This window comes from Ascidia mentula, chromosome 7 (genome assembly GCF_947561715.1).
Source record: "Ascidia mentula chromosome 7, kaAscMent1.1, whole genome shotgun sequence".
In the NCBI taxonomy this organism is placed as follows: domain Eukaryota; kingdom Metazoa; phylum Chordata; class Ascidiacea; order Phlebobranchia; family Ascidiidae; genus Ascidia; species Ascidia mentula.
The window spans coordinates 15,984,590-16,003,297 of NC_138572.1; the positions used below are offsets into that span (position 1 = coordinate 15,984,590).

Here is an 18,708-nt window from a genome sequence, read left to right on the forward strand (position 1 = left end):
TTGTTGCTACAAAACCGGAATGTTGGTATTGGACAATGCGGGTCGTAGCCATTTGTGACGATTTCTGGGTTGCCGGCAGTTGCATTTGTAACAACCCTACTACAGAACGTATATATTCGTTAAAGATTTGTCACCATCAGGCATTTACATGCAAAAGTAGGTGCAAAAATGACAAAACTCATTACCCAGTAGGAATGCGTTTTCGACAAATGTTGAGTTGATTTCTTCTGACACAGAATCGATTGCAACCGTGATTAACATCTTTACGACAAAGTTGCAATCACATTGTACCATACAGAAAGTGGCTCACACGACACTTATAATTGCTGTGCACACAAGTCAGAGAACATTGGCGAGCACCGGTAAGCCATTCATTCCATAACAGGAATTTCGTTTCAGCACATAAACCTTGACATTGCCTGGCGCCAACCACAATCTAGATGCAATAAATTCTTCAAAATTACCACAGATGATCAAAGGCTTGATCCCAATGTATCACCTATTGCCAGGCGGTACTACGGATGCTTATTCATCATTGGATTGGCCGTTATGGCGCACGATCAAAGGTAAATATAGCACCAATGCTTGCAACTTTCCAAAAGTCACAGTATTAAACTTAACTGGTGAAGACATGCTTACGACAACTTGGAAGATATAATTTATTCAATAGTTGTGTTTTTGTTGCTGGGTGCGTGCTGGGTGTTTTTATTACATCAATAAGTTGAAGGTATTAATTTTGTAGAACCACCGCATAAAAAAATCATCAAAACGTTAACAAAGCTGAACCGAATGGAAATCGACAGTCAATACAATCCTGTAAAGCAAATATTTCAAACGACTTCCTTTGAAAGCGAAAACAAATCAGCAACGCGTGCAGTTCCTATCATTTATCGTGTTGAAGCTATTGCAGCTTTTATTTGCGCTATTGATTTCATTCTGCTACAAATGTTGTGTCGTTGTAACGGTTGCCCTCTCGCATTGTATGACACGGACCTATGGTTTGTGTGCGTGAGTCAGTGAGCAGCCATATTTGCATTTGTGTGGCTTACATGGTTGAGATTTTATATCCTGCTTATTTCGCAGAGGTTTTCGTCATAAAATTCATCAGCTTGGTAATAATGTTCATCTTCATCAAAGTGGTTGATTTTTTCGGCAGGTAGTACAAGGAACGACAAATATCTACGCTGTATTTTTAACAAAAAATAACCAAAAATTAACCGTATAAAGATGTTTAAACTTGTACTATGACTTAAGGGTTCGTGTGTATGTACAAATGTATAAAGCATTTCGACGAAATGTATCGAATTTTCAGATTTAAACACGATTGCTTGTAAATTAGTGTTGTAAATGACAAAGAAAAATGGCAGAAGACAAACCTGTGTACAGTGGAGACCGATGTAATGTCCACGAAGACAAACCAACTTATGAAATCAAGACTTATAAAAGGAGATTTCTTGTTGCTTTTCTTATGTTTGTAATTATTGGTATTCGTGGATTTAACCAGTCGCTGTTTGGATCAGCCAACGACGTTTTGGCCAAGTTCTACAAAGTACAACCATGGCAAATAGACTGGCTGACAATCACGCAAGCTGTAATGTTTGTATCTGCGACGGCTCCTGTATCTTTTCTTGTTGCGCGAATTGGATTTAAAACAGCAACTTTAACGACCACTGGATTTTTGTTTCTTGGATTTGCTCTGGACGGCATATCCATTTGGATTCCTTCCGGATTTCCACTTGCTATAGTTGGACAAGCTTCAGAGGGCTTTAGTACGGTCGCCACAACATCTATGCAAACTGCAACGGCCTCTATTTGGTTTCCAGCTAACGAAATGGCGAATGTAAATGCGTTTCTAACAGTAAGCCGAGCGGTCGGGGAAGCAGGTGGTGCGGTAACCTTGTCAAACGTCTTGATTATTACGGATAGCATTAATGAAATGCGATTAAAACTGACGTATGTATTTTGGACAACTTCTGGAATTCTGGCAGTTACGTTTACAATGACACTTGTTTTTGTCAAAGACAAACCCGATTTGCCTCCTAACATTGCACAGGCCAAAGCGGAAATTTGGCAAGCTCGCGAAAGAGCAAAGTATGCGTCGGTAAAGGATGACCTGCGACAGTTTGGAACAACTTTAAAGAAACTTTTTACCGATCGACACTTTTTGACCATTTGGGCTTCTATTGGAATTGTGAATCCGGTCTTACGAAACTACACGATTCTACTCTCGTCAGTTCTGCACAAACAGTTCCCTAACGAAAAAAACCTCAACTCAGCAGCTGGTTTTGTGTTGATGGGTTCCTGGTTAATGTTCGTTGTAGCTGGATTCATTACAGGGCCGATCATTACAAAAACAAAACGCTACAGAGCTATAGCGATAATATCTTTAATGTTGGTTTCAGCGTCCACTTTATTAACGTTGATCGGCATTTTGTCTAATTCATTGTTTACAGTTTATGCTGGCGTGGTCCTTTTGGGTTTCTTTATAGGAGCTGCTGCAGTTGTGTGTTTGCAGTTAGTGATGGAGGTAACCTATCCTCTGCCAACATTGCAAGTCACCATGCTTATCATGACAGGCGTGGGCATTATGCGCATGTCTTATCCCATTGTAGGAAGAGCTTTGCTGGAGAAATATGGGGCGGCTGCATCTCTGGCCTTTCCCTTTCTCATGACCGTAATTGCAACTCTGCTTATGATTATGCAGAAGTTGCCTTTTCGTCGTCTTGAGGCTGAAACTTCGGAAACATCTAAACTTCTGTCAGAATATGAAAATTAGTTGAAAAAGATTCATTAACGTTTGATTCATTAGATGTCACTTTATGGTGTTACTATGATTTTTGGATTTTGGCAACTGCACCGATAGTCTTAGCAATACAACCTTTTGCGCAACCTACAACCATCAAGGGCTTACCGGAATAAATGTGATCTTTCCATTGATTTACTCTTCGGACACCTTCGGAAGTAATCAATTCATTTAGAAGTGAAAAAGCGACAATTGATTTATTGGTTGGTCAAAGGCAATTCCATGCCTGCAGGTTCTGACCACGGAAATATGCATACACGTTTTTATTTATCATTGATCAAACTTTTATTGCATTATCCGTTTGTCTTCACATCTTACATAATCCTCCGTTCAATTGGTCACATAACAATTTATGTACATAATTCTGAATCCGTCTTAAAGAGGGCAAACCAGGACCGAATAAAAATTCTTGCACATTAAAATATTATAAGCCAAATTGTTTTAAAACGATCTTCTCGATGCATGTGGTTGCTATTGTTCGTTTCCACGCTGCATGTTTTCTGTTTACGCCATCACAATTGTATTGTGACATATTGTCAACATAGTCGCATGTGTTTAGGATTATTTCCACAACAAAATCTCAATTGAGCATTAGTCAGGACTGAAATTAGCAAATAAAATGGAATTTACTTTCCTGTATAATGTTGTCTTCAACCTAAACGAATTTATTAATCACAGTCATTTCTGATATGTCTGCCCTACCCTACTGCTAGGAAGTGTTACGGATACTTATTCATCGTATTTTTTTAACAAAACAAATAAAAAAAGAATGACGTGAGAAATGATAACATGAATCAAGTGTTCGATTTATAAAGCAATTCGACGAAATATTTCGATCTTTTAGGTTTAAACACGATTGCTTGTTAAATACAAGCCCTTGGTGAATTTGTTTTCATTCTTTCCGCTCTGAGATGATGGCATGAAATATGTTGTGAATTTCTCGCATAACTACATATGTGTCTCAGGATAGGCATAATTAGTTTGACTACATTCAATATTCCCTCCAAAATCGACCTTTTTCCAACGCCACTTGTTGTGCGTGACACAGGTGGAAACCTCACATTTGCGAAATGCCAATATAAATAACTTTGTGTCAAACGCAGTTTATTGTAAAGAAAACATGTTTCGCTAAAAATAAGCATCCTCAGATCCAAAATAAAACGGAAAACAAAAACAAAATTCTGAAAAATAAATGCTAAAACTGGCCGAACAAATAGACTACTGGTGGTAACCTCCAAGACACTCTGAGTAGCAATGTCTGGTGGCCTACTTGCGAGCTGTAGCGCCGCAGCCGCAAACATGCGTTGCATGTAGATAAAAACGTTGGGCATATCACGTGATACCATTTTTTACCATTTTTTGTATATTAATTCGTGCGTTTAAACGTTTTTTATTTATTTTCACAAATGTCCAAATGCTCCATAGGGGGGTTGTTCCAGAAACACGACAGAGTAGCATATAACTAAATCATTGTGTTGTGGTGGAGTTTGGTCGCATCATAACTGTGGAATTGCCCGCCTCAATGGTCCCTGGACAATAATTTCTTTGAATTTCAACCACATAAGTTGGGTGGATTGGAAACGATGGAGTAGAATTCGAATCAAGGAGTCTAAAATGAAAGTGAAATGCGAATAAATGTTGAGGAAGTTTTAAGTGACAAAGACTAACATTGTATTGTAAATTACCATGGCAACGTTGTGTAATTTATGATTTATCGGCAAATATTAAAAAATGCAGTCTTTTGTCAAAAAAATTGAATAGATAAATAACACGAAAAATAATTATAATATAAAAAACTTGATACACAAATCGTAACGATTTTGTTATGTTTAGAACGAACAGTGCACAAGTGCATGCTTGTAGTTGTTTATATTATGTATTGACTAGCACCAATTTTTTTGAAACAACAGTGTATAATAGATGTCATATTTTAACGATTGTTTGTATTGTCACAATTGGTCTGTATATTTCATTTTGCCACCCCTTGTATTTCATGTTGTTGTAGTAATGTCGCATATTACCGTTTCCGTGTTGTTCATATAGGCATGGATTAGTTTTTCCTAAAAGTCTTATCAACCTTTGAACCATCCAAGAAGTTAAAAGTAAAAACCAAGTGGATGAAACAAAGATTGGGAAGAATTAGAACAGATTTTGAAAAGTGTTTTTGTGTACAATTGCTTGTTTATATATATATATGCCTTTACAGTACATTGTGATTTTGAAGTAATAATTACTATAAACATGCATAGAGCCTAAATGCGAGTGTTTGTCAGCAGAAGCTAAAGCAAAAATATAGGGGAGACCGGGGATAGCTCGGACGGTTTTTGGAAAATTGCTCATATTATTTTAAAATTATAAACCACGTTCTTAAATTTTATTTTGTTGTAACTAGTAAAGCATTGCTCAAAAAACAAAAGGTTTTTCGTTCGTTTTAGCTCAATAAAAATGCCCATTCAGCACATTTTTTAAACAGGTCTCAAATGGGGATATCTCGGACAGCAAGTTTAAACAGACGTTGGATGTGCATCTGGAAGAAGCTCCCTTTGTTATTGGAGCTTGTTGTATGATGCACAATCTTTCTGAGGAAGCTCAAACCCCAGTCCCACTTCATGTGGGAAATCAGGAAAGTGTTGGGTCATCAGCTCAGCGAGACCCACCTATTGGCAACCATGTCCGTGATACAATTGCTGATTATATTTTTGAGCATGTTTGATTCGCCCTTATTTGAAATTTACTTTGATTACACCCACAATAAAGATATAACCTGAATATTAAAAAGATTTGGTTGTATTTTTACAAACACCCAACACAAGTTAATATCTCTAGCAAATGGAAATGTGCAAAATGTCTGTCAAATACATATTTATTGACCCGTACAATTGGCTTACATTAAAACAAGCACCGCTACAATATTGCACCCAGAAATAGCGGGAAATCAAATACCTCCAACAGGGTGGCTTGGTTCACCGATCCGGTTAAGGTTATTGTGTTTTTCATCCGCAAATGAAAATATTTACTTTGTTGAGTCGTTTTCCGAGGTTCTTTGCATCAAGTTAATTTACTTTGTAACAGAATTGAGCAAAACATTCATTTGTTGTTGATGATTCTTATTAGCCTGGGTCATAAGTTGAATTAAGCTGTCTGTTTGATCTTGTTGCCTTGTTTGAGCTGCTCTTCTTCTCATGGTTCTCCTAGATCTTCCTGTTGCAAGTATGTTAGTTCCAACTGAAGTGTTTGTTTTTGCCAAATAGCACTGAACACATCTGTGATGTTCCTTGAGGAGTCCAAGCTGGATGGCTCAGTTTCATCATTTTGTGTGTTGGTAGGTTGGGTGAGGTCTTGTGGAGAACATGGTTGGTCATTTTGTGTGGTGTTTGTGTGGGAGTATTCTTGCGAAATGTGTGGTTCATCAAGTTGTGTAGTGTTTTGTTGGAACTCATTTTGTGATATTGTTGGTTCATTGTATTCCATAAAAGATAGACCAAGTACAGGCCATGCGGAAGCGAAGTAATTCCCAACATGAGGTGTTTATTTTATAAAACTAATTTCTACTAGGGCAAGTATTTGGTACGGTTTGCTTTTAAATCCGCAGTCAACATTAAACACTGTCTTATTTACCAACGCCATTGACGATGTTCACGCTTGACTGCAGAGCGAGCACTGACGTATACGACCCCATTGTCAGACCAACGGCAACCGTAAACAATGCAAACCTGAACTTAACATTTCTCTTCTCCTGCCGGTACATTTACTTCCTTGTATAGACCAATATACTTATAACTAAATTACTGTGTTTTCGGGGAACCCTGTATGTAGATAAACTGTTAATAAGTTTTGGCCGCGCTTGGTAACGTGATTTAATAGGTTCAACAGCAGATACGTTGCAGAGCATTTCCAATTTAGGTAAATATCCATCATAGTTATGTTTACTTAAAACTAAAAATCACGCTTTGTGTCACCTGATTAATTATTTTGAAATAAAAAATAGTTTTTAGGTGTTTCATACAAAAATAATATACAGAATGGTATTTTCCTGTTGCAGATCAGGTTTACGCTGACGATTGCCGCTATTTAATACAAACTTTGAATCTGTGACTTTGAGAAAATGATTTGGGTAATTTCTATACAAACAACACGGCAATAATCTGTTTCAAAAATGCTTCCCTTTATCACTGCCAACCACTATTAAGACCCACAAAGCGCGACAAAATGTTACATTATGCGCGGAGCCTTATTTGATAAAAAATTATTCATGTTCCCTTATGCGATTATACAGCTTTGTCGGCAATATTTCCAACGCAAGTGAACTGCGAAAAAGTTGCCTTGAAAGGCGTCACGGGATATTGTGCTTGGATGCATTTGAGCTAAACTTGGATTTGAAAAGCAAGTTTTACTGGGGTGTAACAGTAAGGTTGGCGGGAATCAGTTTCTAGTTAGAGATGTAAGAAGGCAGGTTATACAAGCATTAAAAATCAAATCTTACTTTGTTACGAAAGTCAACTTTTAAAATACATCGCTAGGATGAAAATTGCGATATTTTCCAGATGAACACTTTTTAAAGGCGTTTCCAGTTCGCCAAATGAATGTTGTGAGAGAAATTGCGTGCGTGGGCGCAAATGGATTGTTTGACGTAAAGCAGATAAACCTTCCCAGAGAAGTTCGAGCTTCGCAATTTTTATGTTGTTTAAAAATATTTTTCAAATAAGCTTCTGGACAGTTCGTTAATTAACGAAGGCTAAGTAGCCTCGAGGCTAATCTAAATTCTATAGAATATATATATTCTAGACTGTATTCACATGAATACTTTTATGAAGACATCATAAGTCTTATTATGACGTTCAACATGTTGATTTGACGTGTGCCGCCGTGTTTTGAAACCTTGTGCGTGACGCGGGTTCAAAAAGGTTGAGGAAGCTCTGTTCTACTCCAATGCTCTGCAACGTATAGCTCTTAAACTTGTTAAATCACATTACCAAGCGCGGCCAAAACTTTTACGCTCGACAAAGGTCTGCACATTGCTGTTGCTGATAAGTTACTAAACTTGCTGGTTGCCATGGACTTCAACATTTATAGATGAAAGTCCATTATATATAATCAAAATGTTCTTGTATACAAAGTTTGTATATATACAAACATGTAAGCATATACTACAATCCACATGAAATTTGGTTTGTTTTACAACCAAGTCGTTGAAATTACCTGTCATATTCCAATAGAAATGTTTATAATTTATTTATAATTTATCTACATACACAGGGTTCCCCGAAAACAGTAATTTAGTTATAAGTATATTGGTCTATACAAGGAAGCAAATGTACCGGCAGGAGAAGAGAAATGTTAAGTTCAGGTTTGCATTGTTTACGGTTGCCGTTGGTCTGACAATGGGGTCGTATATGTCAGTGCTCGCTCTGCAGTCAAGCGTGAACATCGTCAACGGCATTGGTAAATAAGACAGTGTTTAATGTTGACTGCGGATTTAAAAGCAAACCGTAACAAATACTTGCCTTGGTAGAACAAACACTATATGCATTTAATGACCACCAGCGGAATACTTGTGGGAATTGCTGGAGCTTTAACTTGGCCTTCGCTCGTGATATATTGCGTTCATTTCGGAAAAAGTTACGCCAGGTTTGGAAAAAAGGAATGTGACTTCTACAACACTCGGTTCCTTGGCCAGTGTTCATGCATGGTCTATGTGTCATCGGTAATATTGTTGTACAGGGAGAATACTTGTTGTTTAGGGAGAATACTTGTTGTTTAGGGAGAATACTTGTTGTTTAGGGAGAATACTTGTTGTTTAGGGAGAATACTTGGGGAGTTTTAACTCAATGAAAATATTTTTGTTTCTATAAACAATTTTGCAGCTAATCAGCAATCTTGTGTGCTATTCTGTACTCTATGTTGGGGGATTCACCCAAGTTTCCACTTTAAACTCAACGAACCCGAACACATCACAGCAACGAGATTATTCGATTTGCGGAGCCAACGATTGTCAAGACCCGAATGTGACGCAACAAAATCTGGTGCAGTACGTTCCCCCTCAAACCCCACTTTACATCATGTTCGGAGTTTTAATGGGACTGGTTTTAATCGCTGCAACCATTCAGGGTTGTTTTGTAGAAAGTGCCGAATTGCGAGAAGATGACGAAGGCAATGACCAAATCAAGAACGCGTCTCTGGTTATTTTCAACAATGAATCTGTACATTGTGAGATGCCAAAACCTTTGGAAATATCCCTTGAGACACGAAAAACGCCCAACATTCAACTTGAAATTCCCTGTCCTGAACCGCTTAAAAGGCAATCTGATGATGAGGCTGTTCCAGAAAAAATTAAAGTAAATTAAACAAATAAAATGCTGATGTAACATTGTGTCAACATCGTAAAAAATTTTTATGCAAAATTGTTATTTAAAAAACTTTTCTTCCGACAAAAATTCTCATGTAATATTTTAAGGTGTTTGGAATTGTTCTGTATTCTCTAAGAAGCGCATTTTGCCACATGCTGAAAATCAAACAACTTCTTATAATTCCCACATCATTTTGTCATGGTTTAGTGCAGTCGTTTATATATTTGGAAATGCCGAGAGCCTTTACATCATGTATTCTGGGTGTTGATCAGGTAATGTTCATCACTATTCATTAAGTTGACCACAAAATCCTGAAACTTTTACATTTATAAGTTTGCAGCTTTACCACTTACTTTAATTCCAGGTGCCTCTTTGTATGGTAACTTGTGGTGCTACTGAGGCTTTTGCCGCACTGAATGTTGGCAAAATTTCGGATAAATTCGGAAGGCAGTTACCACTTTTCTTATGTACACTGCTGGACGTGGGAACATTTTTATTCATCCTATTTTGGAGTTCCTTTGAATCCAACAAGTGGATTGTCTATTGCTTGTTTGGGCTGATTGGTACTACATGTGGAATTCGATCCGTTATAAGTGCAGGTAGTCTGTTGTGTTATTATATGACTATCTGATGTACTTATTATAGGTCTTAGGTGCAACATAATTGGAGCATTACAATTGTTTGAGAAGGAATGCCAAAGCTGATAACTTAGCATTGGGGTAATGCAAACGCAAACGTTTCAAACGCAAATATTGCACTAATGAATGTTTGTAACGTTTAAGCTTGCCTAGCTGCAATGTTAGCAGGCAAGTTACTGCGTTTGACATTTCATTTTAAAAAAATATTTTGTGTCGTCTGCAAATAATTTGTATTATATTGACATTACCTTAATGGAGATCATTGGCATCGTAGCCATGCTGGACCAGCCACTTTCCCCGACAAGACCTGGCTAGCCCAGGGTCGTGAGTTCAAACCTCACCGGGAGCTTGATTTTTCAGATCTTGCTCTGACATGTTGGAAAATATAGGGGACCCAGCTTGGCTGCGATGCCAGTGAACCTTATGATCGAAACACGAGAGATGAGATAAAGGGCCTGTGCAGTAGAGCAATCCTGCCTTGTAACACTTTTGAGTTGTTATTTCAAAAAAGCAACGAATTTTGCCATTTAATTTGTCGTGGAAAATATAATAAGTGAGGAGCCAAAACCATAGCCGCCATTCGTTTTTATTTTTTGTTTTGTTTCCATCGCATAACTTCTTTACAGCTGCCCACGCTGCGTTCTTTCCTGAAAGTCAAAATACAGCTATGGTGGTTTGGTCTTTTTGGTTTCTTGGTGGTTATGCGTTTCAATCTGGTTGGAGTACTGCAGTGTGCGTGAGGTACAAGATATACTTTCATCTCGTTCTGTTGGTGATCAGCATGGCATCTTTTAGTAAGTTTACTGTGTTAATTGCTTTCGGCTCTCATTTTGTTATCGATTATTGTATGTTGTTTGTCAGGTGTGGCAGAGTTCAAACAGCGTGAAGTGATAAAACGTTTTCAAAAATGTAACCTTTCTATGAAGCGTGAGTCTTAAAGTGTAAGCCGCACTATCGGTTTTAAAATGAAAGTCTTGCTGAGTGTATTTCGTCGAAGATAAACCGTTGTATAAACTAATACATGTGAAACTCCTGGAAACCGGAAAACAAATCAATGATTTGAGAAAAAGTCGAAGAATATCCTGAAAACAAACATTTTTTTTTATCTTTTAAAATGCAACTAATTGCGTTACATATAACCTGCCTGTCATTGATGATAATGCTGTTTTAAACCGCTTCGAAATTCCATCTAAACGATTAGGTCTATTTTTGTTGCAGTTTAACCTGAAATAGGAAAAATGAATGCATTGTGATTTGTTATCGCTTGTTTGACACAAAAACATCCTATGATAATGAACAAACCTTATGTTGTGGCGGCGTATACATCGTCGTGGTTAATCCCCGAAAACAAACCAAGCAATGCTCAAGGTTTTTCATTTAAACTAACAGCTGATAGTTAAGAAATAGTAGTTACGCATGTGAGGTATTGATGCGGAGGTCTATCATATCTAATCGATTTATGTAATTCCGCACAAAAGGTCACATGATTCGTCACAATTGTCACCACAACAACCCAAGTTAAAGAAATTCCCTGCTTTTAGTGTATGTTGCCTAACTGCACTGTATTTTTTTCATTCTATTGCAGAGTCATTTTACCCTACAGCTTTTTGAAGACGACTGTTGTTAATTCCGAAGCTTTAGTATAAGTGATAAACGCTTCTCCTATTGTGCCCTGTAAGAAAAACGGCACTTGCTCAGTGATATTGCATCGCTAAAAATAGCTCAATATATGAATTAATAAAAGCGAGTAAATGAAAGTAGGTTTCACGGACGAACACTACAGTCGTACATTTTAGGCAAATACAAACGCATCTACTGGGACCTATTTTGCAAGAATGTATATTTAACATAAGATATTCTGTGTGTATATCTTTAATTTATTATGTGATGGAAAGGCGCAGTAACATATTACCAAAGGCATAATTTCGCCTGGATGGTGCAGATAATACTTAAAAATGTTTGGGTTGAAAATGTTTCTCAAATTTTACTTGTGTATTATTGTTGTTGAAGTTGTTTTAACCGTTTCTAATGGAATGCAAATATAAGGGATGTTTCTTTATTTTTGTGGCAAATATGCAGAAAAATGCGTAAGCTCAAAATAAATCTACCATGTGAATGTTGAAAAAGGGGCAAATTAGCACACAGCACGGTGAATAAAAACAACAAGGACACCCTTACTGGTATTCGGGGTGAAGGACGACAGAATCCACAGCCACTGACACTTCTCCTGGGGATCCAGTCCGTTTACGGCGACCGGCGATGACCCAGTAATTACTTTAAATATATAGACCTATTGACCGTAATTATCACCTATGTGTGTGTGTGTATGCAAAACGTGAATAAAAGTAGATTTTAAAAGGGTATCCATTGTCACTGTGGATTTGTTGTGGGTAAACGTTATTTAGAATATGTCTAAAGACCCAGGATATTTTGATTTATGTTACTTTTATCTACTTTCAGCAGACCATGCAGGATTATATCGAGATACTTTAGGTGTATATATACGTATACGAATGAAGCGTCATTGGTCTTGTTCAAATACCACATCTTAGAAAGAATGGCAGCTTTGTGACATGTTATTGTACTCAAAACGAGGTATAGTGTTTGACAAAACTGTCTTTGAGCCTCATTCCTGGGGTGACCAAAAACAAAAAGGGGAGGTTACCGGAAACCTACTAGCTTGAATCATCAACACAATGAGCTGCTGTGACAATCCATCTTTCGCTAATAATCAAATCTCCGCAGAAAGGAATCCCTGACGGATAGACAGATAGTGCAATCTGCCACGGCCAGCTACCCGGCATCGCTTCATTGCCACCCACTCTCCTGTGGTTCTAAATTTTACGTAATATTTTACGCGGAAAATCATTGCACTAATAATGACAATAGTAAAGTTTCATTTCAGACTTGGCCAGAATATTTTCCGATATGTAAAATAATAGTTTTTTTTCCGTGGCTGGACAATCAACTAAAATTGTAGGTTCCACTATAGTGACTTACCCTAGTAAACTGTGGCGCTATGGCAGGTTTTCCACACTCAGATGAGGTGGAAGTTTTATGCGCTGAAACAACAAGAAAAACTGCAGACCTTACCTGATTCTACAAACCACTTTCGTTGTATTTGGCATCCAAAATTTCTATAGCATTGATATAAAAGCAAAGATTTGTAAACAATTCTATACGTAGAAAAAAGCAGTTTGATGCACGCTCTCGTTCTTGCCACATTCTATTTCATCGCTGTTATCACAATCGTTTTTCAATTGCTTCCGGAATGCAAGAACCATTCCAACAAGTGTATTCGTTTGATGCACGATCTGAAAACCACAAAAAAATCATTGAAATTAAAGCTGCTAGTAGCTCACGGGCTTTTCATAATCAGTTCTGTTTTAATTGATAGTTTGCGATTACAATTATGTGCTAAACCGTATATCTTAAGATGGTCGTTTTTGAAAGAAAAACTACTTCAGGGCTTCTTTGGTTGCGAGGTAAAATGGTTGTTACCGATAGTGTGCCATGTTACATGAAATCCTCTCTTGTTATGTCCATCGTGGTTGGTTGTCAAAAATATTATTGTAACCACGCTACTAAGAGCAGCGAAGCTACTCGGATACCGACATCCACAAAATCGCCCTGCGCCAAACTGAAAATAAATGAACAAAAGTCAGACCTCAGAGAGATTACCCGGTGATAAGGTTGATTTCAAAACGTACCGATTCTTGGCCGTCCCAAATTTCCAAGTAATCTTCGGAGCATGGAGCAGTTAAGTACAAGTCAAAATCTTGAAACTCAACAACGATGACGTACTGGTGTTTCGCAATTCCGTTCTATTCCACGAGACACGATGCAATGCTAATTCTGCAACCTAAACCGGCAAGAAAGCATTGCGTCTTTAGGTATTATTATTCCTATTGTTGCTACAGAACCGGAATATTGGTATTGGACAATGCGGGTCGTAGCCATTTGTGACGATTTCTGGGTTGCCGGCAGTTGCGTTTGTAACAACCCTACTACAGAACGTATATATTCGTTAAAGATTTGTCACCATCAGGCATTTACATGCAAAAGTAGGTGCAAAAATGACAAAACTCATTACCCAGTAGGAATGCGTTTTCGACAAATGTTGAGTTGATTTATTCTGACACAGAATCGATTGCAACCGTGATTAACTTCTTTACGACGAAGTTGCAATCACATTGTACCATACAGAAAGTGGCTCACACGACACTTATAATTGCTGTGCACACAAGTCAGAGAACATTGGCGAGCACCGGTAAGCCATTAATTCCATGACAGGAATTTCGTTTCAGCACATAAACCTTGACATTGCCAGGCGCCAACCACAATCCAGATGCAATAAATTCTTCAAAATTACCACAGATGATCAAAGGCTTAATTCCAATGCATCACCTATTGCCAGGCGGTACTGCGGATGCTTATTCATCATTGGATTGCCCGTTATGGCGCACGATCAAAGGTAAATATAGCACCAATGCTTGCAACTTTCCAAAAGTCACAGTATTAAACTTAACTGGTGAAGACATGCTTACGACAACTTGGAAGATATAATTTATTCAATAGTTGTGTTTTTGTTGCTGGGTGCGTGCTGGGTGTTTTTATTACATCAATAAGTTGAAGGTATTAATTTTGTAGAACCACCGCATAAAAAAATCATCAAAACGTTAACCAAGCTGAACCGAATGGAAATCGACAGTCAATACAATCCTGTAAAGCAAATATTTCAAACGACTTCCTTTGAAAGCGAAAACAAATCAGCAACGCGTGCAGTTCCTATCATTTATCGTGTTAAAGCTATTGCAGCTTTTATTTGCGCTATTGATTTCATTCTGCTACAAATGTTGTGTCGTTGTAACGGTTGCCCTCTCGCATTGTATGACACGGACCTATGGTTTGTGTGCGTGAGTAAGTGAGCAGCCATATTTGCATTCGTGTGGCTTACATGGTTGAGATTTTATATCCTGCTTATTTCGCAGAGGTTTTCGTCGTAAAATTCATCAGCTTGGTAATAATGTTCATCGTCATCAAAGTGGTTGATTTTTTCGGCAGGTAGTACAAGGAACGACAAATATCTACGCTGTATTTTTAACAAAAAATAAACAAAAATTAACCGTATAAAGATGTTTAAACTTGTACTATGACTTAAGGGTTCGTGTGTATGTACAAATGTATAAAGCATTTCGACAAAATGTATCGAATTTTCAGATTTAAACACGGTTGCTTGTAAATTAGTGTTGTAAATGACAAAGAAAAAATGGCAGAAGACAAACCAGTGTACAGTGGAGACCGATGTAATGTCCACGACGACAAACCAACTTATGAAATCAAGACTTATAAAAGGAGATTTCTTGTTGCTTTTCTTATGTTTGTAATTATTGGTATTCGTGGATTCAATCAGTCGCTGTTTGGATCAGCCAACGACGTTTTGGCCAAGTTCTACAAAGTACAACCATGGCAAATAGACTGGCTGACAATCACGCAAGCAGTAATGTTTATATCTGCGACAGCTCCTGTATCTTTTCTTGTTACGCGAATCGGATTTAAAACAGCAACTTTAACGACCACTGGATTTTTGTTTCTTGGATTTGCTCTTGACGGCATATCCATTTGGATACCTTCCGGATTTCCACTTGCTATAGTTGGACAAGCTTCAGAGGGCTTAAGTACGGTCGCCACGACATCTATGCAAACTGCAACGGCCTCCATTTGGTTTCCAGCTAACGAAATGGCGAATGTAAATGCGTTTCTAACAGTAAGCCGAGCGGTCGGGGAAGCAGGTGGTGCGGTAACCTTGTCAAACGTCTTGATTATTACGGATAGCATTAATGACATGCGAATAAAAGTGACGTATGTATTTTGGACGATTTCTGGAATTCTGGCTGTAGTGTTTACAATTACACTTGTTTTCGTCAAAGACAAGCCCGATTTGCCTCCTAGCATTGCACAGGCCAAAGCGGAAATTTGGCAAGCTCGCGAAAGAGCAAAGTATGCGTCGGTAAAGGATGACCTGCGACAGTTTGGAACAACCTTAAAGAAACTTTTTACCGATCGACACTTTTTGACCATTTGGGCTTCTATAGGAATTGTGAATCCGGTCTTACGAAACTACACGATTCTACTCTCGTCAGTGCTGCACAAACAGTTCCCAAACGAAAAAAACCTCAACTCAGCAGCTGGTTTTGTGTTGATGGGTTCCTGGTTAATGTTCGTTGTAGCTGGATTCATTACAGGGCCGATCATTACAAAAACAAAACGGTACAGAGCTATAGCGGTAATATCTTTAATGTTGGTTTCAGCGTCCACTTTATTAACGTTGATCGGCATTTTGTCTAATTCATTGTTTACAGTTTATGCTGGCGTGATCCTTTTGGGTTTCTTTATAGGAGCTGCTGCAGTTGTGTGTTTGCAGTTAGTGATGGAGGTAACCTATCCTCTGCCAACATTGCAAGTCACCATGCTTATCATGACAGGCGTGGGCATTATGCGCATGTCTTATCCCATTGTAGGAAGAGCTTTGCTGGAGAAATATGGGGCGGCTGCATCTCTGGCCTTTCCCTTTGTCATGACCGTGATTGCAACTCTGCTTATGATTATGCAGAAGTTGCCATTTCGTCGTCTTGAGGCTGAAACTTCGGAAACATCTAAACTTCTGTCAGAATATGAAAATTAGTTGAAAAAGATTCATTGACGTTTGATTCATTAGATGTCACTTTATGGTGTTACTATGATTTTTGGATTTTGGCAACTGCACCGATTGTCTTAGCAATACAACCTTTTGCGCAACCTTCAACCATCAACAGCTTACCGGAATAAATGTGATCTTTCCATTGATTTACTCTTCGGACACCTTCGGAAGTAATCAATTCATTTAGAAGCGAAACATCGACAATTGATTTAGCGGTTGGTCAAAGGCAATTCCATGCCTCCAGGTTCTAACACGGAAATATGCACACGTTTTTATTTATCATTGATCAAACTTTTATTGCATTATCCGTTTGTCTTCACATCGTAAATAGTCCTCCGTTCAATTGGTCACATAACAATTTATGTACATGATTCTGAATCCGTCTTAAAGAGGGCAAACCAGGACTGAATAAAAATTCTTGCACATTAAAATATTGTAAGCCAAATTGTTTTGAAACGATCTTCTCGACGCATGTGGTTGCTATTGTTCGTTTCCACGCTGCATGTTTTCTGTTTACGATATCACAATTGTATTGTGTCATAATGTCGACATAGTCGCATGTGTTAAGGATTATTTCCACAACAAAATCTCAATTGAGCATTAGGCTGGACTGAAATTAGCAAATAAAATTGAATTTACTTGTATAATTTTGTTTTCAATCTGAACGAATTTATTAATCACAGTCATTTCTGATATGTCTGCCCTACCCTACTGCTAGGAAGTGCTACGGATACTTATTCATCCTTGTATTTTTTTACCAAAAAAAGAAAAAAAGAATGACGTTGGAAATGATGACATGAATCAAGTGTTCGATTTATAAAGAAACTCGAAGAAATATTTCGATATTTTAGGCTTAATCACGATTGCTTGTTAAATACAAGCCGTTGGTGAATTTGTTTTCATTCTTTCCGCTCTGAGATGATGGCATGAAATATGTTGCGAATTTCACGCAAAACTACATATGTGTCTCAGGATAAGCATAATTAGTTTGACAACATTCAATATTCCTTCCAAAATCGACCTTTTTCCAACGCCACTTGTGCGTGACACAGGTGGAAACTTCACATTTGCGAAATAACAATATAAATAACCTTGAGTCAAACGCATTTATTGTTAAGAATACATGTTTCGCTAAAAATCGCATCTTCATTTCTAAAATAAAACGGAAAACAGAAACAAAATGCTGAAAAATAAATGTTAAAAAAAGCTAAACGTACGGTGGCCCGTAAGGGCAACGCACGAAAAGTTTAAATCGGTAAATATGTTTTAAAATAGGCATATGTATTGCAATCGGAGTTTCAATATTCACCGATCAGGATTTCAATATTCGCCGATCGGAGTTTCAATATTCGCTGATCGGAATTTCAATATTCACCGATCAGGATTTCAATGTTCGCCGATCGGAGTTTCAATATTCACCGATCGGAGTTTCAATATTCGCCGATCGGAATTTCAAAATTCGCCGAACGGAGTTTCAATATTCTCCGATCAGGATTTCAATATTCACCGATCGGAGTTTCAATATTCACCGATCGGAATTTCAATATTCGCCGATCGGAATTTCAATATTCGCTGATCGGAATTTCAATATTCTCCGATCAGGATTTCAATATTCACCGATCGGAGTTTCAATATTCACCGATCGGAGTTCCAATATTCGCCGATCGGAATTTCAAAATTCGCTGATCGGAATTTCAATATTCTCCGATCAGGATTTCAATATTCTCCGTTCAGGATTTCAATATTCACCGATCGGAGTTTCAATATTCGCCGATCGGAAATTCAATATTCGCTGATCGGAATTTCAATATTCTCCGATCAGGATTTCAATATTCACCGATCGGAGTTTCAATATTCACCGATCGGAGTTCCAATATTCGCCGATCGGAATTTCAAAATTCGCCGAACGGAGTTTCAATATTCGCCGATCGGAATTTCAATATTTGCCGATCGGAGTTTCAATATTCGCCGATCGGAATTTCAATATTCGCCGATCGGACTTTTTGCATTTTCTTTTGGTGAGTATTTGCGCATAAACACACATGCTTTGAAACTACTGTCATTTCGGCGAAATGATTTTTTTTCCACAAAATATATTTCACGCACGAGAGAACACAACTTCAAAGGATTTATCAAAAAAAACAGTCGAGTAAATACACAAATTAAAACGAAATGACCATCCAAAAACACCAAGTGCAACTTTAGCACTCATCCGTTGTC

The 18,708-nt window shown here is 37.9% G+C and overlaps 3 protein-coding genes and 2 long non-coding RNA genes across 5 annotated transcripts; 4 read left to right on the forward strand and 1 right to left on the reverse strand.

The window, feature by feature from the left end:
* The first annotated feature begins 1,360 nt into the window (after positions 1-1,360).
* On the forward strand, positions 1,361-2,776 carry LOC145909680 (choline/ethanolamine transporter flvcr2a-like). The gene has a single exon (XM_082997034.1). The coding sequence runs from the start codon at positions 1,361-1,363 to the stop codon at positions 2,774-2,776; it is 1,416 nt and encodes a 471-aa protein (XP_082853160.1).
* Positions 2,777-8,336: 5,560 nt separating this feature from the next.
* On the forward strand, positions 8,337-9,446 carry LOC145909681 (uncharacterized). Its single transcript, XM_082997037.1, has 3 exons — positions 8,337-8,507; positions 8,668-9,138; positions 9,258-9,446. Exons 1-3 carry the CDS (start codon positions 8,337-8,339, stop codon positions 9,444-9,446), a joined length of 831 nt encoding a protein of 276 aa, XP_082853163.1.
* Positions 9,447-9,571: 125 nt separating this feature from the next.
* On the forward strand, positions 9,572-11,701 carry LOC145909016 (uncharacterized). The gene is made up of 3 exons (XR_014403048.1): positions 9,572-9,749; positions 10,415-10,582; positions 10,650-11,701. It is a non-coding gene; the product is annotated as an uncharacterized LOC145909016 (long non-coding RNA).
* Positions 11,702-11,968: 267 nt separating this feature from the next.
* LOC145908275 (uncharacterized) lies at positions 11,969-12,851 on the reverse strand. The gene is made up of 3 exons (XR_014402977.1): positions 12,789-12,851; positions 12,465-12,622; positions 11,969-12,062 (listed from the first exon to the last, which is right to left on the reverse strand). It is a non-coding gene; the product is annotated as an uncharacterized LOC145908275 (long non-coding RNA).
* Positions 12,852-15,057: 2,206 nt separating this feature from the next.
* On the forward strand, positions 15,058-16,473 carry LOC145909682 (choline/ethanolamine transporter FLVCR2-like). Its single transcript, XM_082997038.1, has one exon. The coding sequence runs from the start codon at positions 15,058-15,060 to the stop codon at positions 16,471-16,473; it is 1,416 nt and encodes a 471-aa protein (XP_082853164.1).
* Positions 16,474-18,708: the final 2,235 nt, after the last annotated feature.

What these genes read in the sequence shown, in the direction of transcription:
- LOC145909680 (XM_082997034.1), top strand. Translation starts at nt 1,361, where the DNA reads ATGGCAGAAGACAAACCTGTGTACAGTGGAGACCGATGTAATGTCCAC.
- LOC145909681 (XM_082997037.1), top strand. Translation starts at nt 8,337, where the DNA reads ATGACCACCAGCGGAATACTTGTGGGAATTGCTGGAGCTTTAACTTGG. An exon ending in GCATGGTCTATGTGTCATCG is followed by an intron (nt 8,508 to 8,667) that starts GTAATATTGTTG and finishes ACAATTTTGCAG; the next exon opens with CTAATCAGCAATCTTGTGTG. An exon ending in CTGTTCCAGAAAAAATTAAA is followed by an intron (nt 9,139 to 9,257) that starts GTAAATTAAACA and finishes TAATATTTTAAG; the next exon opens with GTGTTTGGAATTGTTCTGTA.
- LOC145909682 (XM_082997038.1), top strand. Translation starts at nt 15,058, where the DNA reads ATGGCAGAAGACAAACCAGTGTACAGTGGAGACCGATGTAATGTCCAC.